The sequence below is a fragment of the Mytilus trossulus genome, chromosome 11 (assembly GCF_036588685.1).
Source record: "Mytilus trossulus isolate FHL-02 chromosome 11, PNRI_Mtr1.1.1.hap1, whole genome shotgun sequence".
NCBI classification, from domain to species: Eukaryota; Metazoa; Mollusca; class Bivalvia; order Mytilida; family Mytilidae; genus Mytilus; species Mytilus trossulus.
The window spans coordinates 2,619,742-2,637,910 of record NC_086383.1 but is presented as its reverse complement, the minus strand read 5'-3'; the positions used below and the strand labels follow the sequence as shown (position 1 = coordinate 2,637,910).

General features: G+C 31.8%; 2 protein-coding genes across 2 annotated transcripts; one reads left to right on the top strand and one right to left on the bottom strand.

Annotated features, from left to right (window-relative positions):
* The first annotated feature begins 123 nt into the window (after positions 1-123).
* On the top strand, positions 124-1,338 carry LOC134690638 (regulator of microtubule dynamics protein 1-like). The gene has a single exon (XM_063550616.1). The coding sequence runs from the start codon at positions 174-176 to the stop codon at positions 1,092-1,094; it is 921 nt and encodes a 306-aa protein (XP_063406686.1). The 5' UTR covers positions 124-173; the 3' UTR covers positions 1,095-1,338.
* A 2,269-nt stretch (positions 1,339-3,607) lies between these two features.
* On the bottom strand, positions 3,608-11,771 carry LOC134690637 (chromatin accessibility complex protein 1-like). The gene is made up of 3 exons (XM_063550615.1): positions 11,549-11,771; positions 5,782-5,902; positions 3,608-3,965 (listed from the first exon to the last, which is right to left on the bottom strand). Exons 1-3 carry the CDS (start codon positions 11,666-11,668, stop codon positions 3,895-3,897), a joined length of 312 nt encoding a protein of 103 aa, XP_063406685.1. The 5' UTR covers positions 11,669-11,771; the 3' UTR covers positions 3,608-3,894.
* Between the last annotated feature and the right edge of the window lie 6,398 nt (positions 11,772-18,169).

The window sequence follows — 18,169 nt, the reverse complement described above, 5'->3', positions numbered from 1 at the left end:
AATCTGTCATGACACATTAGAGGATAAATCTTTGTAAATAAAACGAACAAAACTATATTTTCTAGTCAACCATATGTCTTACTATTTATTGATAACTGATTCTTGTTTTCCGTAAAATAAATGAACCGAACTTGTTTCAGAGATTACTCACTGATTACACTGACAACATATTCATGATGCAAAGTTCATTGAGATTTTTTACAAAATTTAGACAGTCATGTGGCGTGGCATACAGATTCTTGAGGTCCCAGAGAAAGGAATCATATAAACAGTTCAAGAAAATCCAATATTCATTGTTTCCTGTACTGGCATTTCAACCTTTTGCAACAGTTAATGCTCTTAGTTTTGGGTTTGGCAAGAAAGAAGAGGTCAAAGAATTGACCAAAGAAGAATTAGTTGTTATAGAAGCTGATAAAATATATACAGCTAATGAGATACTTAAACTGTATGATTTCCTAATTCAGTACAAGGATTGTCAGAATGATGAAATTTTGTGGAGACTGGCCAGGGCTGCGAGTGACAAAGGAAAACTAGTTCAAAATACCAATGAAAAGAAAGCCTGCTTCTTTGAAGCCTTTGAATACGTCAAGAAAGCTCTAGAATTAAATGACAATAATTTTGCCTCTCACAAATGGTACGCCATACTTCTTGATTACACTGCAGAATATGAAGGCACGAAAAAAAGAATTTCAAACGCCTTTCATGTAAAGGACCATTTAAAGAAAGCCAATGAATTAAATCCAAAAGATGCCACATCATTATACTCACTTGGATATTGGTGTTTTCTATTTGCAGACATGCCTTGGTACATGAGACAAATCGCTTCAGCACTGTTTGCCTCGCCACCAACTTCAACTTATGAAGAGGCGCTGGCTTATTTTGAAAAAGCTGAAGAAGCAGATCCTAATTTTTACAGTATGAACTTATTAATGTTGGGGAAAACTTACCTCAGATTGAAGAACCATAATATGGCGCTGAAATATTTAACTAGAGCAAAAGATCAACCTTTGAATAAACCTGACGATGAAAAGGCTCACAAAGAGGCTCTGGAATTATTAAAAAGCATGGGTGTGAAATTAGAAGAGCAGCATTAAGAGTGACTTGAGCTCCAGATCGTTCCCTTATGTGGAAGAAATTCTTGAGTGCAATTTTTTTCTAGAATACTCATTTGGTTCTCGAAGTTTCTTTAAAACTCGCGTGTTCATTTGTCATGTTTGTGCAATTATTCAAATCAATAATGATGTACAATTTACAAAATATATAATGTAATTGTAAATGTAATATTTTGCTATTTATCAATTTGAAATGTACACATGTTTTATTAAAAAGTTATTTATTTGTCTTGTATGGCTTAATCATTCCCACATGTCTCAACAAAAAAAATATATTGCTCAAGACAGGTTATTATTATTGTATTAGAAATTGTTAAAAAATAATTAGTCTTGTATTATTTTAATTTTGGTTTCTTGTGTACAATTCAGAAATTAGTATGGCGTTCATTATCACTGAACTAGTATATATTTGTTTAGGGGACAGCTGAAGGACGCCTCCAGGTGCGGGAATTTCTTGCTGCATTGATGACCTGTTGGTGATCTTCTGCTGTTGTTTTTTTCTTTGGTTGGGTTATTGTCGCTTTGACACATTCCCCATTTCCATTCTCAATTTTAAATAAGTTCAAGGGGGATAATTTTATCTAGCTGGTTATTTTATAATTTAGCCACCATAAATCTTGGTTTCCTGCTTTCCATTTTTTTCATGAATCTACACGATTATGTTTCGATAAGCTTTTTACATTTCTTGAATGTTAATTTTAAAAGCATCATTTTATTAAATCTGCATTATGTGTAAAGGCTTCCAGGAGGTTTCCCACTATATATGTATAGCTATCTGAGACTAAGTGAATCATGAATACACTCAAGTTTGCATGCAATTTTTACTGCTTTTAAAATTGCAGTTTAACCAGCTTGAATACTGTTAATCAGAACTTGTTAAAAATAATAAGTCCAGAGGGAAAATGGACTCACTTTATCGAAAACCCTACAAGTTATAATTTTTTTCAAACTATCAAAGATGTGGTATTTGCATCATATATACCCAGCAGCACAATATGTTAGTTTCATGTCATGTCAGTGCTGAGACCAACCCTTTTTCATATTTATAAGTAAATGTTTTTATTATGTGTTGTAGTATAAATCATATTTTAGTCTTCTCTTTTGATTTGTTTCTTATTTTGTTATCCTGGTGTTGTTAAAAGAAGGTGTGGTAATTATATGGGTGTCAATGAGACAACTCTCCATCCAAGTCACAATTTGTAAAAGTAAAACATTGTAGATTGAAGTACACAGACACTTGGCTCACAACGTGCAACAAGCTATGAAAGACTACAAAAATGATTAGACAGTGTAAAACAATTTAAACAGAAAACAATGGTCTTATCTATATAAAATACAAAGAAACAATTATGAACCTCAACAACCAGTGACAACAACTGAACAACAGGTTCTTAATTTAGTAAGACAAGTGCAAACAAATGCAGAATCATGCCTGATTTAGTAAGACAAGTGCAAACAAATGCAGCGGGTTGAAATGTTTTAACAGATGCCAACCTTCACCTTAACCTGAACTAATAGTCAAACATCCCAACATAGAAAGATGCATTCACTATAAAATATCAATACGTAATTTATGAGTTTAGCTTATTTTAAAGTCTGTAAAGTGACTTATAATTGTTTGCATATTTCCATCTTGGCCTTTAATGGATAGCTGTCAATTTGACAATTTTACAACATTTCCTGATTTTAATACTTTGGTGGTATTTAATAATATATATTCATAATAATATTGTATAGTTCTCTAACAAAACACAATGCTTCCAAGTAGACCTTTGAGAAGGTTATCAGCTCTAATAATGTATTCTGTAAAAATGATCAAAACCAACTTTCTTAAACATGTTAAAGGAGACCAGAGGCAATTTTCAAATGTGACTAAGGTAAGAACCCAACTTAAGGGTGGAGTGCAGATAATATTTCAACAAGAGTGAACATGCTGATATGTCTCCCCTGTTTTACTTATTTGGTTTATATTGAAAGTCTAATATGATTTTTTAATACAAGTTGAGTACCAATCAACTAAGACATCAACCATTTGATTTGATTTTTTTTTATTGTTATTTTTTTATAGAAAATAAAATGGTTACTGCCTTAATCTAATGTTATCAATTTTCTATAAAAAAATGTTGGTCACAGTTGGAAGATTTGTGCCAGACAGACCTGTACACCTTACAATCATTTTATATATCAAATATAGTGGTCCAATCACTAACAGTACCTGAGAAACAGAATAAACTATCTTAACATTGACCAACAATCCATGGAGATGAGGTCAAGGTCATATAAACCCTGCCATACAGACAGAAATGTATGAGCCAAGGCTCCATGTTGAAGACCATACTTTGACGGTGGACCTATATATCACAACATGTATGTATATTTGATACAACCATGCCTTGAACTTGAAATAAGACAACCATCACATTTAGGACACATAGAGAGGAAAACATAATGCCTTCCTGACTATTGTACAAGACAGAATTGAAACTAGAACAATGTAACTTTCAACATTTTATTCATTTTTCTATAATAAGATTGCTCTCTAACATTTCATTCTCAAGTAATCAAACCATATATATGCTGGATTGTATCAGTTTTATATAAAAAGTTAACTGCATGATTCTAATAGAAATTACATCAGATTTATAATTTCATGTACATAAGTGTATTTCATGTTTTCTCATAATTCATAAGTACATAAGTAATTTCATTTCGGAATTGACTGACTAGTAAGTCAGTCAAGATTATTTTGTCTATTTTTTCAAGTTCAAGAAAGATAACTCTGTCAACTTTCATCTTCATCCTTCTGTTTTATGGAAAGATATTCAGAATATTTAATTTTTCTTGGAATAATATCTGAAAAATAAATAATGATTACAAGTCAATTTGTAACACATTTTTGACTTTTTAAATTTTAAATTTAATTTTATCACTTTTTTATAGACCATTTTCTTTTTTGGGATTATGTTTGAAAAGCATGCACAGGTACTTTTTAGACACTGTATTATTAAAGACTATATTGACCTTAAAGTTTTTTGTTGTCGTGGCATTGCTGTCTTAATGATGTTGTAACAGTATACTCAAATATTTTCTATAATCTATATATATGTTTTGTGATGTTTGAGTCCAGAACAATGTAAATATATATATATATATATACATATATTTATTGCATTATTTTTAGGCCAGGATTTTTTAATTTGTTGGTTTACAGATCCGCCGACCCGATTTTGCAGATTTCCAAAATAAAAATAAAATCAAATTTTCAGGCTTTTTTTTATTCTCGCCGACCCTAACAAATGCATTATCCCTGAAAAATAATTAAAATATCCTTTTTTATGAAATGAAATGCATTAATCACTAACAGAAGTGATGACACTTTCTGTTGTGAAAAATGAAACTTTCAGTTTACGTTTCTAAAAATAGACAAATCAATTATTAATGACCTTGAAATGTCGTTTGCGCAAATAATTTTGCGGAACGAAACCTGTCTTTAAAACAAATTACACAATGAGTTCGTTTCCCTTATTTGTCACCAGTCCGTAAAATGCATGTTCTCGTATAAATAGACTTGTCCAAATGTGGACAGGTGGAAGTTCAAGAAATCAAGTTAAAATACTGAATTTTAACAAATCATTTGATATTTTCTTGTGTTACAGATAATAAAAAAATATCGTCCATTTGGATAAAAAACGGGAATGCATGACAACAGATTATTTAACCTGATATTCTCGTTTTTCCAGTGGACGAGTCTATTACGTTTTTGACACGTGTGTTGAAACTTATTTTCGTACGACGTTTTTACTTTTTTCTTCATCAGTTTTCGTGCTTATTATTTTCCACCAAGTTTTGATTAAAAGCTAAGTCAAATAACTGACGTGAATCTGTTTTTCTTGTTTGTGAAATGACGATTTAATTTCGTCTTTGTCAGTGTACCCCCCCCCCTTTTTTTTACGGGAAATTATTAGACAATATGTCATGCGATGTTTACAGCTGAGCAATAATATTTCATCAAACTAAAATTTAAGAACGATGAAAAATAGTATGACAAACATATTATTAGAAAGGTGAAATATATTTTTATTTTGCATATGTTTTCTGTCTTGAAAGATCTTTTTTTTTCTTTTTTTCCCGACCGACCGACCCGACTTTTTCATGGAGAAAATCCGTAAACCAACAAATTAAAAAACCGTGGCCTTAGGGTTCACCAATAGGAACATACATGTACTGCATTTACAGAACACGTATTAGGAAGGCCCTAAAATGGCTATCAAATAGATATAGGAAGATGTGGTGTGAGTTTACGACAGGGTTTATTATAACAAAGCTAAGTTCATGCGTTCTAACCTTAAAACTTGCCTCAGTACTTGTAGTACAATGGACAAATATTGTGATAAACCCTACCAAATATATTCTTTTGTTAATGTTAGGTTGATTTCTTATTTTTGTTTAGGGGTCAGTTGAAGTCCATGATCTCTAGGTGCAGGATTTCTTGCTGTGTTGAAGACCCATTGGTGGCCTTATGGAAGTTCTTCAGTTTTTTTACTCTTTGGTTGGGTTGTTGACTCTTTGAAACATTTCCCATTTCCGTTCTCAATTTTATATACAAATTTCTGTGTTTGATCTGACAGATTGGCAGATTTTTGTATTGGTAAACATTTACTAAACAAACCTTGTAAAAACTGGAGTACATCTTCTGAGTTTACCACTTCAGCTAAGTCTTTATAGTCTACACTGTTTTTACTTTCATTGGTTTCTAATGAGATCATGGCTAAGTTCTGTATAAATAATTCCTGAAAAATCAATACATTTAGTGAAGAATTACATGTACAAGCATGACAGGTTTTAAATCTTAGAAACATTACTATTACATGTATATACAATGACAAAGAAGATTTTTGAAAAAGGTCCGTAAAATTTAAGACTGAACTTCTAAAAATTAATGCACCAACTGCAATTTCTTTAAAATTTTCAAGGAGAAATAATTTTTAAAGCCAAAATTGAGCAAACAGTAATTTTCATAATTGCAAACTTCTGAAAATCCACATGGAGTTTTTAGTGTGCAACAACAATTTCAAGGGTGACAGTTCTTTGCAATGTTTTAAATTTATCATGTTTATGATCTAGAAAAAGTGTCATATTTGTATTATAAGCTTTTTCCTCTGTTTATTTGCATGATTCTAGTTATTTTAGCAATAGTAAAGATGAATGTGTAGATACATACATCTGTACATGTAGAGTACCAGGATTTATTTCTTGTGTAAAAATATTACATAATTGTCGACTTTTACAATTTATAATTATGCACAAAGAAGGATTTCCATTTATTTGGTCCTTGTGAAAAATAAAAGATTAGTACATTCCAGGGATGGGGTAATCGTAATCTGTAATCGTAATCGATTGTAATTGATTACATTTTTCCAAGTAATCGACAGTAATCTGTAATCGAAGACATTTTCGATTACACGTAATCGTAATTTAATCGATTACAGCAAAAATTTGGATGTAATCATCGATTACTTTTCGATTACATTTCGATTACTTTAGTAAAATAGTTTGAAAATAACCCAATTTCAGAGGAAAATATGCATGTTATCACTTTGTAGTACAGATAAAAAAAAATATGCATCAACTATACTTGAGAGTTAAGCAACTGCCTTATTTCTATCTATTGTCTTTAGCTGCGTTATGAGTAACCAGATCCCCAACCTAAATTTACTTTTATATCTAGTGTTTGAAACAAATGGATGTATGTGCTTGTCAATAATTCAAGAGCTTTAATATTTAAATAAGAAAATAGATTTGAAATAATAAAATAGATCTTAAATAAGAAATGTGTCTGTCTTTGGTTAAGTTCTGTACTACATTTTTAAAAGTAGTAAGCTTATTTGTATTATACATGTATTTCCTGAAAACATCATTTTCAATCAGATTTCTTAACTGTTATTACCAATGTTATTTCAACTGATCGGGCGGAGCTAGGTTTTAATTTGCATAAGGACAGTCTATTTGAAGATATGTGTGATAAGGATGATTGCCGTTATAATTATTACTGATTTCTAATCACCTATCAGTGTCATCAAAGGAATTAACAAAAGAATTACTGGACACTTCATTGATGAGTTTATCCTAAAACACCTATCTATAGATGGACTTGTTTATTATGAGCGAACCGGGTAAACTCCGCCCAGTCAAGTGAAATAAATCGAGTAATATGATATACATGTACATTTGTATATAAATTAAATTAAAAAAAAACACAAATCCTTTTAGCAATGAACCAATGGCAATGCATAGCAATTCTTTTCAGAAATAGATACATGTATCCCTTTGACACTATAAATATATATTTTGTATATAATTTGATTGAAGAAGTTACAAATCTTAACAAAATTGCCATTACTAATGAGGTGACCAAAGTCTTCTAATCAATAACAAACATACTTTGTTTTTATTTCAATTATCTTATGTCTAACTAAAAAGGAAATTTACAATATTTGGCCCCAGGTTATAAATTGTACTCCAGTGGCAGTTAAATAATCTGTAATTAGTGTTGTTATCCAAACAAAAGGTTTAAATCATGCATGTCATTATAAAAATAAATTTTGATCTTAAAAATTAGCTAATTTTATGCTTATTTTTATATTTCCATTAAACATTATAATTAACTATGCTAAAATTGTTTTTTTATAAAGAGTAAAAACAAAAAAGCTAACGTAAGTCAGTCAGGGGTACTACTTGTACAAGTGTATTTTATTTACTTGAAGAAGTGAAAAAAAATATACACATATAAGTAAATAAATAATGTTTGAATAATCTCCCCTTAATTTTCTGAAAAATTTACTTGTATAAGTAAGTTTTTCTTACAATCCAACAAAAATCCTCAAGTTTTGAGATATAAAATCATGCCTTTAATGATTTTTCCCAGCTTTGCTCAAATTTTTTCATTAAAGTTCAATGTTTCATCTCATTAATTCATCAAAGAAACTGATTGAGCAAAGATCTTGTATATTTGCGCAAGGCCTTCAAAAATTGCTCCTTTGGGGCTTGTAAATGAGCAGTGTTAAGAAGATAACAGACAAATGGGACTTTCATTGTCCATGAAATTACACTTAAATGATTAGTAAAGACATCTGCAAAGGGTACACAATTTCAAATTCTATTAGAGCAAAGAAATATTCAAAATTCAAGAAAAGAAGAAAGGTTGATTTTTTTACCTATACAAGTAAAAAAATCTGAATGCCGAAGGGACATAACTCAGTCAATTTTTTTTTTACCTATACAAGTAAATAAAATTCACTTGTATAAGTATCCTACAAATTTACTTATATGTGTATATTTTTTTTTACTTCTTCAAGTAAATAAAATACACTTGTATAAGTAGTACCCCTGACTGTAAGTCAGTAAGATAGCTTAATTTTTGAAAAACAATTATTTATGAATAAGCGATTATATTGCAATGTGATGATATCTTTCATTTATGTTGAAAGTCAAAATTTTAAGATTTTTTGAATATTTCTAATCTTCATCAAGAGATTTGATCTAAAAAGCAGCTATTGACTTAATATTTAGAAACATGCAATGCTTTGAATGAAGCATTTTGTAAAGATCTTAATTTCCACTATTCAAATGTTGAGCAATATTATTGTGTTTTACTCATGTTATTTTTTGTTGAAATGTTGAAGTATGTAATCGACAGTAATCGAAAAGTAATGTAATTACTTTTAATAAAGTAATCGATTGTAATCGATTACATACTAAAATTGGAGTAATCGATTATTAATCGATTGCACAAAAATCCTTCATGTAATCGATTATTAATCGATTACATTTGTCAGTAATCATGCCCATCCCTACATTCAAGGATTTGTATTACTATACAAATCATTGTTACATTGTACATGTTGTACTTTAAATGATTTGGTAATATAATTTTATATAAAAATAACAAATGAATATGTAGTATAAAAAACTATATGATATGTTACAGCAAGTGTCAATAAGTTATTATAAGTTACTATTTACAAATGTATTATCTTTAGGGTAGAACTGCATCATTGAATTTTGTCAATCAGCCATGCTTTTATTTTTACATGTCTTAAGCTGTGTCAGAACCTCATCGCAGATGATTATTCACCTGATTCATATTTTTACAATCCTGACTATTCAGTGGTGGATACTGGGGGAGGGTTCCACGGATTGGAACCCCTCTTTTTATTTTGGACAATCAATGCATTTGAATGGGGACATATGGCCTTCTTTACTAATCATTGATATTTTGTTAATGGTCCTAAATATAAAGCTTTATTACAACTGTCACAAAAACTTAACCAAGAAAACTAAACATTGACCATGGCAAATGAACCATGAACATGAGGTCAAGGTCAGATGAACAGTGCCAGACAGCTAACAGTTCTTCCATACAACAAATATAGTTGACCTATTGCATAAAGTTTTAAAAAAACCCAGACCAAAACACAAAAACTTAAAACTGAGCAATGAACCGTGAAAATGAGGTCAAGGTCAAATAAAACCTGTGTGACTGACATATAGATCATAAAATATTTCCATACACCAAATATACATTTAGTTGACCTACATGTATTGCAATTAATATTACAAGAAAAGACCAAAACTGAAAAACTTAACTTTGACCACTGAACCATGAAAATCAGGTCACAGTCAGATGACACATGCCAGCTAGGCATGTACAACTTTCAATTATTCCATACACCAAATATAGTAGACCTATTGCATACAGTATACATGTATATAAGAAAAACTGACCACAATACAAAAACTTAACTATAACCACTGAACCATGAAAATGAGGTCATGGTCAGATAACACCTGTTAGTCGGACATGTTCACCTTACTGTCCTTCCCTACACCGAATATACTAGACCTGTTGCTTCTGAGATATGGACTTGACCACAAAAACTTAACCTTGTTCACTGATCCATGAAATGAGGTTGAGGTCAAATGAAAACTGTCTGACAGGCATGAGGAGGACCTTGCAAGGTACGCAAATACCAAATATATTTATCCTATTACTTATAACAAGAGAGAATTTAACATTACATTGTACAAAAAATCTGAACTTTTTTTTCAAGTAGTCACTGAACCATTAAAATGAGGTCAAGGACATTGGACATGTGACTGACAGAAACTTCGTAACATGAGGCATCCATATACATGTACAAAGTATGAATTTGAAGCATCCAGGTCTTCCACCTTCTAAAATATTAACACTTTAAGAAGTTAGCTAAAGAGGCTGTATTAAACCCTTGCTAACAAAAGTTGCAGGCTCGACAAAAATCACTTATTTCAGTCCCCTTCAGGATTGATGAGCATAATTAGGGCGATTGAAGTCCCAGGGCTAACCAACTCTATGGACACACAGACCAAGGGCAAACCTACCCTATGGGCGAACATGTAAAGCAAAATATTGTCCTATGAAATATTGTACCACAAGACAATATTTCATAACAATGTATCATGAAATACTAAAAAAATTCTCATACTTCTACTTCTACCGGATAATGGCCACAATCAACAAACTGAATATTTTGCCATGACTTCGGTGCGCATACGGACCCTCCCCCCTCCCCCCATATTTGAAAATCAGCACTGCTGTCATTAGGGAATTGTGCTTAAGGGGGCTCACGGGTCTAAATCATTTTTTTTATTTAATATAAGATTTCGCTATATTTTTCTATAAACATGATAAATTAACTTTATCTTATACCTAATATGCCTTATAGAAAAATGAAATAAAAAAATGGGGTCACCGTTCATTTACGCTAACAATCTGCCTTCGAAAAAAGCATACATTTTTGCTAATGTCCTTTTTTTCTGTTGAACTAATCATTCTAATAGCAATGAATAGGAGAAAAAGCCGTAATATAGAAATTAAAAAAGAACTAAATTACAAAAATGGCTAAAAATTTTACAATTATTTAGTTATGTACAGCTTTTTCAAAAATAACAAATTTCGGTCACCGATGAGTTAAAAAAGATATTTAAATTTTAATGCCAAAAAATGGCATTTTTTGCACCAAAGGGAGATAATTTGGAGCTTTTTCAAAGATATCTACATTTAAAAAGTCACCTAGGGTCAACACGTATTGATTTTTGGGAATAATTTTTGTACCATATGTTAAAGTAACAATTTCTTAAGGTAATTGATAAAATTTGTAATGAAAAATAAACGTTTGAATTTTTTCTGAAAATTTTATACCCGCGAGCCTCCTTATGAAATTTAGTCCGACTGACAATATTTTATGGGGGGCAATATTGTATATTACAAACGCACACAGAGCGAACCGACTCAGTGGACTAAGTTAACGGACCAGGACGAGGGAACCTGATTCCGCTATATACAAATGAGGTTTTGTTTACAACTTTTTTTTGAGTAAATACAAAAATATTTCTCTTACAGTTGCTTTGCCTGTTAAATAAAGGGCTTCCTGGCTGATTGCTGCCACATCTGGGGAGCTCTTCATTATCGTTCTCACACGAGATAAAGGCAATGAATTCTTATCCTTTGATTCTGACATTTTTCAATTTTCCCTCCTAGCCCTTATGGTGATTCCCGAAAGTTTCCGAGGTATAAATGATTAAAAGCAAGACTTCACATTGGGTCGATTAAGCTATATGTGATGAGTTACAGTGGTGACGAGAAGAAAGAAAATTTAAGTATGTCGTAATATTGTAAAATAAATAAATCCATGAATGTTTTTCATTCCTTAATTGATATAATTATATCATCTTTGAGTATTTTCAATATATTTGAATTATTGTAATTATTTTGTTATATATATATATATTTACCAAGGATTTGTATTTCATACTTTGAGAAACGTATACGTAAAATTAATGTTAAAAAAGCCACTGGTATAGATGGCATCTCACCTAAATTACTGCATTTTGCTAAACCTGCTATTGTAAAACCCCTTACTGATATTGTTAATTTGTCATTATCATCATCGACCTTCCCTGACCGTCTTAAGGAAGCTCAAGTTGCACCTATTCACAAAAAAAATAGTGTTTTAGAAAAAGGAAATTATAGACCGGTAAGTGTATTACCGGCTATTTCTAAAATTTTTGAAAATGCCATAGAAGTACAATTAGTACAGTACTTTGATAAAATCTTCAGTCCATTTTTGGCAGCTTTTAGATCTGGTTTTGGATGTCAGTCAACTTTATTAAGAGTGATTGAAGATTGGAAATTAGCCTTAGATCAAAATAACATATGCAACTATTACAGTCATAATCACGTTCGATAACTCTGCATGTGACTGGTTCAATTAGGATTTTTATACTGGTTACCTGATGAATTATTTAAAGAAAATTGAAAAATATATTTAGTTCACCTCGGTTTATATCCATTCGATGTCTTCTTTTATTAATATGAAATAATATAACAAAGAATTTCATTGATAATCGGACAACACTAACCGGCATAGGTTTGTCAAAACATGCATCTACATGGGTATTGTCAAAACTTACATCGTGATTAGGTGCCATGTTTGTTTTCTTTGATCACGTTGATGGTATGACTTAATTAATATCTCCTTAATCTTGCTATGGCTATTCTTATAGTTACAATAACGTGTCATATTTAATTGCAATATAAACAGAGAAAATAAATTGAATTATGTGCATTAACAAAATAAGTGTCGAACATCCTCTACGTTTGAAAATTATTTGTTCGCCATTTGTTCGCCATTTTATAAAAATTACAACAGCATGTTTAAGCTTGATAAAAAGGAACCAATGTTTGATTACATGCTGCTTTAAGGTAAGACAATGAATGAAAACGCGAGCATCCAACAGTTTTTTAATTTTCATAGTAAAAATCGTACAAATAATATTTTTACCATGTCGCCCCACGCTGTCAATCTGGTCGCCATCTTGAAAAATAAAAGCAGATTTTCTGAAAATAGCTCATTTTCAAATCAATTTGGAAGGGACATAATAGAAAATTAAACTATTCTCTATACGATATTTCAAATATTTATGAATATTGTAATACGCACAAAGACCCACAATTATTCCATCTGTTTTGTTCAAATCGCAATTTAAGGTTAAAGACGACAGAAAGTCCAATATTTATCGTAGTTGTATGATTTAACAGTGTGAACTATCGAGGCAACAAGACAAATTTTCAAAAGCATTTGGAAGGGAGAAGATCAAAATTTAAACTTATTTATTATTCCAAAAGGAATATTTATATTTCTAAATATACGAGGAATTACTACAAAGACCCACACTTTTAGTATCATGAACTTAAAGTAATGTATTTCATCGATTCCAGAAAGCCCCTGTGCATTTCTATATATATGGAAGTGTTTAACGACCTTGACTGGCTTTTCAGCCCTCGCACGGTCGGCTCGGTGCCCGAAGACGATTGTTGAGCAATTAAATATTTTGTGCCGTGGGTCAGGAACGGGTAGCAAAGGACGCCGAATGGAGGCCGCCATCTTGGTTTTGGTGAGTTGATTTTACTTTTTGACTATTTTTGTTGTTTTCTTTACTTCACAACGGCTGCTTTCAGGGCCAGTTTGGTCAGCTTGGCAGCCCGCTAGCCTCGATGATGGAGTACTGGCAGATGAATCGTGGACGTAGTTCTAAAGATGACAGGAAGCGTTATCAGGACCAAAGCCCTGAGGCAGTGAAATGTAGGTCGTATCACCCAACAGCCTAGGATACAGCCCTCGGACGTTAATCGGCATGACACTCCCCATAATAGACAATGGTTTTGGAGGCATGTTAACGCGGGTACGCCAACTACTACGTCTCTCTGTACGGCATGGATTGGTTTCTGTCATCTTAGTAGTATGTCGTTGACCATCTAGCAATAAACCCTCATCGAAGATAGCGGGTAAAGGAGAGCTGACCCAGCACGTCCGTTCAGCTGTAAGGACTGAGACGTGACTGGATTGAATGAATGAATGTGTGCATTTCTATACAATTTACTTGGGCTATATACGGGTGATGTGTGACGTCACAAAAGTCACGTGATGACTGCTATAGTTGGATATGATACCTTGCAGCTATCCTTATGGACTTGTCCAAAGCATTTGACTGTCTACCCCATGACTTACTGCTACTGAAACTAAAAGCTTATGGTCCGTATCCAAATCCTCACTTGATATGTTATATAGTTATTTAACAAAAAGAAAACAATGTGTGAAAGTAAACCAAAATTTAAGTGGTATGCTTGACATATTTAAAGGGGTACCACAAGGCTCTATCCTTGGACCCATCCTATTTAAATTTTTATTAACGATTTGTTCTTTTTTGTAAAAAAAAGTTCTTTATATAACTATGCTGATGACAATACTTTGTCAAAGTCTGGAAATTCCCTACAAGATGTAATTTCTGCTCTTGAGGAAGACAGCAATCATTTAATACAGTGGTTTTCTTCCAATAAAATGCAGGCCAACCCAGAGAAATTTCAAGCTATCTCTCTTGGCAAAAAAACACATGATAAAAAGATTGTGTTTGACTTGAATGGTATTTCTATATCATGTGAGGATGAGGTGAAACTTCTTGGAGTTACAATTGATTTTAAATTAAACTTTAATTTACACATTTCAAATATTTGTAAAAAGGCTGCAAGGCAATTAAATGTTTTGAAAAGAATTGGGAAACATCTAAACAAACTGAGTAAGCTTACAATTTACTACTCTTTTATAATGTCTAATTTCAGTTACTGCCCTTTGACTTGGCATTTCTGTGGGGAACAAAATACCAGAAAAATAGAAAAAATACAAGAACGAGCGCTTCGATTTATTTATGAAGACCATCTGAGCTCATACGAAACACTCCTACAGATTTCGAACCTTCCATCATTAAAAACTCGCAGAATGCGCTCAATTGCCTTGGAGACCTTTAAAATAATTAATAAAAAATGTCCTTTATTTATTCAAGATTTAGTTGTAATAAAAAACAATTCATATAATTTCAGGTATGTAAACACTGCTGAGGTACCTAGACCTAGAACCTCGATCCAGTTATGGTAAAAGATCTTTTAGATTTGAGGCAGCACAAGTATGGAACTCACTTCCTAATGAGGCTAGACTCATTACTTCTTTTGACCAGTTTAGGAATTACATAAATTCCTGGTGTGGGGGTCAAAAATGCTTCTGCAGTTCATGTCGTTTCCATCCAGTGCTGTCTCAAAGCTGAAATTTCTTTCTTTCTTTTTATAATGGCCTTTTGCTCTGCTTTTTATGCATTTTTTAAATATATATCTGCCATTAAATGCTAGTGCTTATTTTTATTTATTTATTGTTTTTATGCTTTTAGTTTGTTATATTTTATGATCGTCAAGTGATTTGTTGATTCCCCCGCTTCAATACACATAGAGGCGCTTGCCACATGAGCTTTGACTCTGGAGGCTCACAAATCAAATAGAAGTTTGCTTTCATTATATTGCATGTTTTATTTGGTAGTATTTGCATGATGCTGCATGATTTTTATTGTGAAAGTCGGTTAAAGAGCTCACCATAGCTCATGTTTTCTCTGTTATAATGTATATATATGCCGACTCTAAATAAAATTTACTTACTTACTTACTTACTATACTTATATACTTGTAGTTGTAAATCCTTTTAAATTGCCGGGTTATATCAGATCATCAGATGAACATGAATTATGTAAATACAGAAATAAATCGGCAGATCACATATTTACACTAAAATTAGTAAATTGATCATTAAACACAACAAATGATAAAAAGGCATTTGCAGCTTTTTTCGATCTTAAAAAAAACCCCATTTCAAACAGTTTGGCGACTAGGGTTGTTTATCATCGGATAAACTTTTGATACATCGATATCAAGGACGTATAAATATACGTCCTTGGTGATATATACAATATTATTTTTAAGAATTGTTTATTCAATGTTTATATACTAACTTAGTAAGAAATATATCACGAACTCCAGACTTTATTTTTCTCAAGTTATCTCTCTCTATGACCACTTTTGTAATACTCTCTCAATTTTACACTTTATTAGAATTAATTAGAAAATTATTTACTCTCATGCAATGTAAACTATGGTTAAATATCATTTGCTCAAATCATACTTTTCCCGGTATTGCAAGTTCTTATAAATCCCACAATAGTAGTGGCTATGATTAGTTTTATACAAATCAAATATATTTTTATTGTCAATTAAAGACGCACATAACAGGCAGAATAATCACAAGTTAAATTTGGTACAATGATTACAAAATGATTACAATTATTTGAATACAATTAAATCAATGATTACAACGAAAAGACAAGTAAGACACACTAATGTGTATCATCATAAAATGTATCATGTTTCAACTTGACAAATACAGATATGTAAATATCGTATCTCCGCACATAGCCTCAATATAGAAACAGGCAGATATTATAATGTAGATAGAGAAAATAGATTTTGTACTATGTGCACTAACAATATTGTAGAAGATGAATACCATGTTATTCTAGAATGTAATAGATATAGTGATGTAAGAAAACTATACATTAAGAAATATTATTGGCAATATCCATCCACTTTTAAACTTATACAGTTGTTATCAGTTCACAATGTAAAAGAACTTAATAATTTAGGTAAATTTTTGTTTAATATTGAAAAAAATCGTAATATGTAGTTGTATTATTTATTTATCATATGAATTTTTGTCTCATTCTCCGCCATGCATGTATTGTCTATAATTGTTGTATTTATATTTCACTGATGCATTCAAAAAATATTGTAAAATTGTATATTCTATAAGCTTTATTGCTTATGAATAAAGTATTATTACTTACTTCCTAAAACAAATGAATATAGGAAACTAAATTTAAATATTCTGGTTTTCCCCCTGGTGCTTTCATGATCCTACATTTAAAATGAGAAGCTTTATAAATATCTAAATTTCATCACCATCAGTCACGTCTCAGTCCTTACATCTGAACGGACGTGCTGGGTCAGCTCTCCTTTACCCGCTATCTTCGATGAGGGTTTACAGTTAGATATCAACGACTTACTACTTAAGATGACAGAAACCAATCCATGCCGTACAGATAGACGTAGTAGTTGGCGTACCCGCGTTAACATGCCTCCAAAACCATTGTATATTATGGGGAGTGTCATGCCGATTAACGTCCGAGGGCTTTATCCTAGGCTGTTGGGTGATACGACCTACATTTCACTGCCTCACGGCTTTGGTCCTGATAATGCTTCCTGTCATCTTTTGAACTACGTCCGAGATCATCTACCAGTACTCCATCATCGAGGTTAGCGGGCTGCCAAGCTGACCAAACTGGCCCTGAAAGCAGCCGTTGTGAAGAAGTAAAATCCAAAATAGTCAACAAACCAAAAACAACTCACCAAAACCAAGATGGCGGCCTCCATTCGGCGTCCTTTGCTATCCGTTCCTGACCCACGGCACAACATATTTAAATGCTCACCAATCGTCTTCGGGCACTGAGCCGACCGTGCGAGGGCTGAAAAGCCAGTCAAGGTCGTTAAACACTTCCATATATATATATCTAAATTTCTAAATTATGCCTCTGTCTTTTTACAGTAAAATATATATAAACTAAACTCACTATAATATAGTTTCTAATAGTTGTTTTCGAACAACATTTAGATTATTAATTAAATTGCTTACTTGATTAAAAATGTGACTATCTTCATTGGACATTAACCAAATAAATTGTGATTGATAGTCTAAATTGTGAAAGTTTTTGTAACTCTTAACTATGTTGGAAATAATGGAAACTCTCTCACTTTCTAAAGATGAACATTTAAGTAAAAAATGGAGTTCATCTTCCACTTCTTTTTTACAAAGATTACAAATTCTATCCATTGCCTGAAGTCCCCTGTATCTGCCTCTCTCTATTTCTAAATCATGATTACTAATTCTGAATTTTGTCATCTGAATTCTCAGATTCCTATTACCTATAGCCAAATAAGGTTCAAAATATATATTTCTCTTAAAAAGTCTGTATGTTCTAAGTTTATTTCCAAATGACATATTTTTTTTCTGTCATCGTTTAAAGATGAATAC